Raw genomic sequence first — 8,359 nt, 5'->3', positions numbered from 1 at the left:
CAATACACAATTCAATTCACTACAGCCATCAACCTCCTATTTGGTCTTCCTCTACGCCTCCTACCTGGCAGCTCTAAACGCAGCATCCTTCTACCAATATATTCACTATCTCTCCTCTGGACATGTCCGAACCATCTCAGTCTGGCCTCTCTGACTTTATCTCCAAGGCCTCTAACATGTAAAGTCCCTCTGATGTACTCCTTCCGGATCCTAGCCATCCTGGTCACTCCCAATGAGAACCTCAGCATCCTCATTTCTGCTCCCTCCAGTTCTGCTTCCTGTCTTTTCCTCAGTGGCACTGTCTCTAGACCAAACAACTTAGCTGATCTCACCACAGCTTTGTATACCTTTCCTTTCATTTTAGCTGAAACTCTTCAAATACAGCAGGAATAAACAAAAACCGGACCCCCCCCCGCACCCCCCGTCATAAAACCCCCAGGGTGTGCGTCCCCCAGTTTGAAAACCACTGTTCTTGAAGTTTTGCTGTGATTGCAAACTTTCAGCCTGTAATTGCAGTCATTTCAGATCCAATTGAAGGGTCCTCATGAAGTTGTTCATGTGTTCTTGTGTGACTTTCAATCCGTGCATGCAAGCATTTAAAATCTTGCCACATTCATGCTGCATTTTCTTGCCGTTGCTCCATCAGTAGATTCTTCATGGCAGTATATAATTGCAGTTCCCTCTTATTCTGTTTCCAGAAACTCATCAGACATTTGGATATATTCTCTGAGCCCGAATTTAGAATCATTTTGGTTTTTTACTTTGCATTTTGCTAGGCAACTGCTTTGACATTTAGCTGTTCGCCATTGAGCTGAGCTTCCTAGCCGCTGGTGGCAGTTATAGTTGTTTTTTTGTCAATGAATTTGTCCCTCACGGCTGTTCCAATTAAGGTCAAAGGCTGTCCTTTGTGCTGTCCTGTTCTTGTGATCCCGATGTGTGGTCAGGAAAGTGCCCAAATAGTTCAAAACATTAGCAGCAAAACTTGCCTTCTTTTCTTCCATAATATCATTCAAATTTTGAAACCTTCATATCTTAATCTTAATCTAGATTTTTATGGAATACAACTCAAGAAAAACCCAAAATCCACGTATATTCTGACAGTTACTCAGTTTGCTAATAAAAACCCCCTAGAAACTCCTGACCTGGGCTTTAGACTGGTAACTGGTTCACCGACAATGGTATTACTGTGCTGGACTGACCTGCAAATTAGCCTGATCCAAACTTCATAGAGAATCTGTAGCTTTTTTTTTTGAAGAGGAAGATGAGTAACATCAGACCCAACAACAGAGATGAGATAACACCTGAACAGTACCACAGTTGAGCCCCAGCCTGTGTGGTGTGCTCTGGTTCACAAGGTCTAAGTAGAAGTTGAACCCAAGACCCTCCAATGCCGGAAAAACACTTTTTCAGCCCTGAGACTATGCATGGATGCAGTTATCTTGCTACTCACTTGTGTTGCCAGTTATTTCGACAATAATGGTTGTTTGTCGAGTCATAATTAGTGCTATACAAGCTGTACACTGACTATATCCACATTTTATGTCTATATATGAATTGTCCCTTGAAAAGATTTCTTGTGATTAAGCTGTTGGCTGAAGATACTGGAAGATACCCTATGGGGGACATTGTGGTCGTCTAAGCATTTCTAGTGTTTTTTTCTAGACGCCTATTAGAAGGTTGTTAACACTTTTTGGCACATTTCACAGTGAAAAGTAGGGAGGGTATGTATAAATAAATGGTCACACTGAGGCCGCAGTAGTTTCACACTGGCTCTGCAGTAGAAGTGGACTCCGTCACTCCAGAAATGGACACCTGTGCCACTTTGACTCGCACGTTTGCACCACTAACACCACTTCTGATGCTCCTGCTGTACCCGTCGCTCTCTCCGCTGTTGTCCAGAGGTAGCGCACTTCCTCGACACAAAGTGCAGATGTTACTAAATGCCCTGCGCAGATCCTTGCTCCTCATGGCGTAGATGACCGGGTTGACTGTGGAGTTGAGAAGACACAGCATGCTGCAGAAGGCAAACACCGTCTTGATGAAGTCGTCCACTTTCCCAAAGAGGTCGTACACCATGATGGCCAGCAGCGGGCCCCAGCAGATAATGAGGGCAACCAGGATGAGGACTAAAGTCTTGGCCAGGCGGAGGTCCATGCGGGCTTGGTCAGGCCTCACCGCCTGAACCTTGGTGCCCTCCGCCGTGTAGATGATGACGCTCCTCTGGGAGCTACGTCTCAGCATGCGCACGGCGTGATGGTGCGACTTCCACAGGATGAACATGTAAGCGTAAATGATGAAGAGCAGCGGGATGCTCGTCACCCCGATCCAGAACATCAAGTACTTCTCGTCAATGAGGGGGAAAATGTCCGAGCACACCGAATTGAGACGCTTGCAATTCCAGCCCAGCAGAGGCAGCAGTGAAATGACGATGGAGATGCTCCACATGAGGCTGAAGGCCACCACCGCTTTGGTTTTGGTCACGATGCGCTTGTACGCCATGGGCCTGTGAATGGAGATGTAGCGGTCGATGGCGGTGAGGAAGAGGCTGCCCACGGAGGCAGTGAAAGAGGCGATGACGCCCGCCAGCTTGAAGAGGAACACTCCTGGGCTGTCTTTCCTGTGTAGGACGTGGAAGTCCAGGAAGCTGTAGACAAAAATGATGCTCCCGATGAGGTCGGCCACGGCCAGGCTGCCTATGAAGTGATAGGAGGGGCGTGATCGCAGCGTCTGAGAGTGCAGGATGACGCACAGCACTATCAGGTTCTCCAGTACTGTGAATGTCCCCAAAGTGAGGGCCAAGATGACGATAGCGAGCTGTTGACCCGGAGTCAGGATCATAAAACACTCCATGTTGTCCGCAAAGTTGTCAGCACACTGCGCCACTCCACCGCTCTCCACTGAAGTCCCATTAGCGAGCAGAATGTTGGTCACGTTTGTGGGCAGAACAGGAGCGAGGGCGTTGTAAATGACCTCCTTGCTGGAGTTACTAATGGAAGCAGTTTTATCAGAGCGGAATCCAGTATTGGCCAGGATGGAACCGTCGTTGTAGATTGCATCATTGGAGCCGAGGTACGGCACCCCTGTTGTCAGAGCGGTCATGGTGGTGCTCGCCAGCCGGCGTAAAGCCAACTTCATGGCTGAGAGGTGACGCTAGGGAGGATCAGTGGATCAGTGTCTAAAAAAAAAAAGACAATAAATATGGTTATTTTTCACATAACACATGTGAAAGCACCAGGTAATATGACCTAGTACAGTGAATGTACTATGACCGGTACACTTTAATAAAAAATAAAAAATCTAATAATTTAAAGGCAGCATGCCTGCACACCCTTAAATTATGCAAAAAAAACTGAGAAATGAAAGATATGGCTTACAAGAATGAAGGGTTAGCAGTGAGTGTAGTAGTATTTAGACATGCATTGTATGTACACAGTTTCCGTGACGTAATTTGATTCACGTACTGAAATGCTGAAAGTTTTTAGTGTTATCGTCAAGTATACTGTACATCAGGGGTGGGCAAACTACGGCCCGGGGGCCACATCCGGCCCGCCAAGTGTTTGAATACGGCCCGCCCAATCTTTCCAAAGTATGTCATTTAAACTCAACATACAACCTGGCATCATGGCCTGAGCCAACCTTTTGATGGTTTTATCAATTTCGTTTTTTGACATGGTCTGTTGTTTACAAAGTGCTCCTGAAAAAAGGGACACAAGCACATAATAATAATAATAATAATTATTAGATTATTATTAGATTATTATTAGATTATTATAATTATTATTAGAACTATTATGATTATTATAATTATTATATTAATGCTAATTATTATATTAATTATATATAATATTATTGTTATATTTGCATATTTTACATAATAATAATATAATAATTATTATTTTAATTTTATTGTAATTATTATAATATTTTATTATTTTTTAAATATTTAAATATAAATATAAAATAATAAATAATAATAGCAGATTGCATGACAATTTTACAGATACAATAATACCAGGTGGACTGTTACGTGTAAAATATATAGTCTGCCCCCCCGTAAATTTTGTCATATCAATGCGGCCCGCGAGTCAAAAAGTTTGCCCACCCCTGCTGTACATGTTCACTAAGTTTTTTTTTTTTTTAAGTTCACTTTTCCTTGAGACCTCACAGCAAGGAGACCAGGGTTCAATTCCACCCTCGGCCATCTCTGTGTGGAGTTTGCATGTTCTCCCCGTGCATGCGTGGGTTTTCTCCGGGTACTCCGGTTTCCTCCCACATTCCAAAAACATGCTAGGTTAATTGGCGACTCCAAATTGTCCATATGTGAGTGTGAATGGTTGTTTGTCTATATGTGCCCTGTGATTGGCTGGCGACCAGTCCAGGGTGTACCCCGCCTCTCGCCTGAAGACAGCTGGGATAGGCTCCAGAACTCCCGCGACCCTCGTGAGGAAAAAGCGGTAGAAAATGAATGAATTAATGAACTTTTCCTTGAGGTCATATTTCCTGTCAAGAATCCTGTTGATGAAGTTACCGATGACTTAGTCAAATGATGCTGAATGTGATCCTTCCCTCTGTATCGCTCTTGTATGTGGTTTGTGTTCCTTTTCCATGTTGTCTTGTTGATGTGGTTTTTAGTATTGGTCCATATCTTTGATGTCTTTGACCACAAGCACTCTGGCCTCTGGTCCTCCGTTTAAGTTGATGTCAATTTTGCAGTTGTCACTCCAAGTCCCTTGGATCTTTCCCTGCTGCTTCAAGTCAGATGCTTTCTTAGCAATTCCAGCTATGCATTTTGTCAGATGCTCTTCCATGTAGATGTTTGTGTTGTTTTAAATTCCCTTTTTGTGACCGTAACAATGATAACAGTTGCGAGGGGGGACCTATTATGCTCATTTTCGGTGCTTTGTATTGAGGTGTGGACACCTATCGAGCAGCTACACATGATAGATTTATTACACTTCCAAGCAATCCCGAGAACCTCTGGATAAGTACAGTAGGTCCGCGTTCAATAAGTGCAGGCAATCTGCAGCCCATACAAGGAAGTCCAAAAAACTTGAGCTTGCAGAGCCATTCCTAAATTCCTTTCAGGACTCGCTTCCAAATGTGCAAACCTCATTATCTGATGGTTTGTCATCGTTTAACACGAGAACGCAGCATTGTGACAGCATTTATAGGTCAAAAAAGTAGAAAAAGTCTTTTCTAGGTTTGTACTCGGAATTGTCATTTTCTCTTCTAGTCCAAATGTATGTTTGGACATATTATTCTTGCAGCTGCTGCTCTCCTCATTTTAGTAACATAAAGTTGAAATATTAAAGAAAAATATATTTAAATGCAATAAAAAATAAATTATAATAAAACTCAATATATTTTAGGAAAATTAAGTTGGGGAAAATTATAATATTCATTCATTCATTTTCTACCGCTTATCCTCACGAGGGTCACGGGGCATGCTGGAGCCTATCCCAGCTGTCTTCGGGCGAGAGGCGGGGTACATCCTGGACTGGTCGCCAGCCAATCACAGGGCACATATAGACAAACAACCATTCACACTCACATTCATACCTATGGACAATTTGGAGTCACCAATTAACCTAGCATGTTTTTGGAATGTGGGAGGAAACCGGAGTACCCGGAGAAAACCCACGCATGCACGGGGAGAACATGCAAACTCCACACAGAGATGGCAGAGGGTGGGATCGAATCCGGGTCTCCTTGCTGTGAGGTCTGCACGCTAACCACTCATCCCAATTATAATATCATGGAAATGAAATAAAAATTGGAATTGGATTAAAGTCATAATAATACGACAAGTAAATTTCATACTCATAATAGGCTTTTCCACCTATAAAGCAGAGATGCAGTTTTTTCTTTACATATACATAGTACACTTTGTGTAACTGCATGTGTTGGTTAGCAAAATATCATAGTGGCCCTTGGCTCTGGGTGGAAAAAGTTCGTTATAAGGTATAGCAATACATAAATAGTAAATAAACAGCCTGGTACTCCCATAATAGCTAAGGCATTTTTCTTAGGAAATTCTTTTAAAATATAAAATGACACTTTTTCTGATTTAAAAATGACAATGAAAAATGAATGTGACCGATGGCTTGTGAATATAATAAAAGAGCACACGCCCTAAAACTACTACTGAGCTGTGGAGGGCTGGACGTGATATTTAAGTCTTGGGGTATAGGCTCCAGCGTACCCCCGCAAACCTAGTGAGGATAAGTGGTATAGAAAATGGATGGATGGTGTCTGAGTGTTACATACATGTTAATACTAAAACTACTGGTACTGCAAATGTAGTAGGTGATAATATAATTTCAAATTCAATTGTTAAGCCCGAGTACCACTTTAGTTTCTTTAGAGCCCCTGAGGCAATCATAAATCATAAACGCATTGTTAAGTTAATGCCACTCTGACTAAACTTTGCCGAACCTGATTTGGTACCTAATGAAGGTCACTGAGTGTACACACATAAATGTAGCGTTGCGAGCATATAGCAATATGTGTATACGTTTAAAGATGATGTAATTGTATTTGCATGTATGACTCAGTGCCCCAACCAGCTGACTGAAGAGCAGATGCAGCACAGACAATAGTGAGAAAGTGAACAGTTGATGATGACAAGGCTGCACGGCCTCAAGGGAAATCATTGCATTAACATGTAGGACACTGCCAGCTTTGCTTATCAATTAGAATTAGCTTTTTAATTTAGTAATCATTAAATTAATCGTCAGGAGGGGGGAAACAAGATATTGGGGTGTATAGACGCTTAATAACACAAACATTTGCATATAATTAAATAGATGCTGTATTGTCTAGCATGGCAAAGATAACTAGCAGTACTTTTGAGTGTTAGAATGAAGTGTTTTCAACAAGTAGTTACCTGCTCCACTTGTTCCATGGAGAAATAGAAGCAGAAACCTGCACTGTTTATTGATATGGTGCAGATGTGCAATTTACCACAAGCAAAGTGAATGTGAACTTTGGAAAACCTGTTTGAACCATATCAAGAGAACTTACTGCTACTTCATTTACTTACATTATTCACTGCAATATTAAAGAGTTAGGAAGAAGCAACATACCTTAACTTGGCTCTTGTACACATGACTCCTCATTGAACTATACGCCGAGTAAAGCATCTGTCTTAATGAACAATCTTAATGAAAAACTGTTGATTAAAAAGAAATAAATAAAAATCTGATTTTATCATGGTAATATGATGTTTTTGCGTGTTGATGGAGAAGAGGATGTCAGAGTGAGATAAATGCATCCAGGCAGCCAGTGGAGTGTGTGGGCATGTGTGTGCATGAGTGTATATGTGTGTCAGGCTTTTTTTTTTTTTTTTGTAGGGTGGGGTGGAGGGGTGGTGGCGGAGTCACGTGGTGAAGCTGCCGCATGCCCCTCCTCTTTAGCTGAGGGGTGACCAAAACAACTACTCTTATAATAATAAAGAGCCACATGCATACGGAAATATGGAGTGATCACCATAGAAAATCCTAGTGTAGTTATTTTATATTACATTTGCTATAATGCACGTTATTAGATTGTTATCATTCACTTGCAACACCCTAAAAATATCATATTTCATATAATATTGATATACATATATGACATTATATATATATGATATACATACATATATTTATATATTCATATTTCATCAAAAGAGAGTTCATACATGAGACACTTTTAATTTTTTTATCTCTGATAAAAGATGAAGACTTTTAATATAGACAATGTACGACATCTCTATCTATTCTGATCATCTTAGTAATAATTTCTACTATAGCGTTGGGAATATAATTAAAAAGGCAATGGAGAGATAATTTGATCCCACTGCATATTGATACCCTCATAGAGAGTGTATGAAAAAGTGTTTGTCACACTTAAATGTTTCAGATCATCAAAGAAATGTAACTATTAGTCAATGACAACACAACTCAACATAAAATGCAGTTTTAAATGATTTTTTTTATAATTACGGGAGAAAAAAAAAATCCAAAACTACATAGCCATGTGAGGAAAAAGTGATTGTCGAAAACATGCAACAGAGTTGAACCGTCACAGGAGTGGCTGGCCAACCAAACTGACCCCAAGAGAGCAGAGATGACGCATGCAAGAGGTCACAAAAGACCCCACAACAACATCCAGAGAACTGCAGGCCTCAGTCAAGGGCAGTGTTCATGACTCCACCATAATAAGGAATTAATTAAATAATAATTCCAAGACCAAAACTACTGCTGAACAAAAAGAACATTAAGGCTTGTCACAATTTTACCGGAAAAAATCTGGATGATCCTAAAGACCTTTGGGAAAATACTATGTGGTCTGATGAGACAAAAGTTAAACTTTTTGC

The 8,359-nt window shown here is 41.2% G+C and overlaps 1 protein-coding gene across 1 annotated transcript; it reads right to left on the bottom strand.

Annotated features, from left to right (window-relative positions):
- Positions 1 to 439: 439 nt before the first annotated feature.
- Positions 440 to 7,267, bottom strand: LOC131140330 (cannabinoid receptor type 1B-like). The gene is made up of 2 exons (XM_058090617.2): positions 7,086 to 7,267; positions 440 to 3,175 (listed from the first exon to the last, which is right to left on the bottom strand). Exon 2 carries the CDS (start codon positions 3,133 to 3,135, stop codon positions 1,762 to 1,764), a length of 1,374 nt encoding a protein of 457 aa, XP_057946600.2. The 5' UTR covers positions 3,136 to 3,175; positions 7,086 to 7,267; the 3' UTR covers positions 440 to 1,761.
- Between the last annotated feature and the right edge of the window lie 1,092 nt (positions 7,268 to 8,359).

Source organism: Doryrhamphus excisus, linkage group LG14 (assembly GCF_037039965.1).
Source record: "Doryrhamphus excisus strain RoL-2023G ecotype Guam linkage group LG14, RoL_Dexc_Guam_v1.1, whole genome shotgun sequence".
In the NCBI taxonomy this organism is placed as follows: Eukaryota; Metazoa; Chordata; class Actinopteri; order Syngnathiformes; family Syngnathidae; genus Doryrhamphus; species Doryrhamphus excisus.
This window is presented reverse-complemented; position numbering and strand designations above follow the sequence as displayed.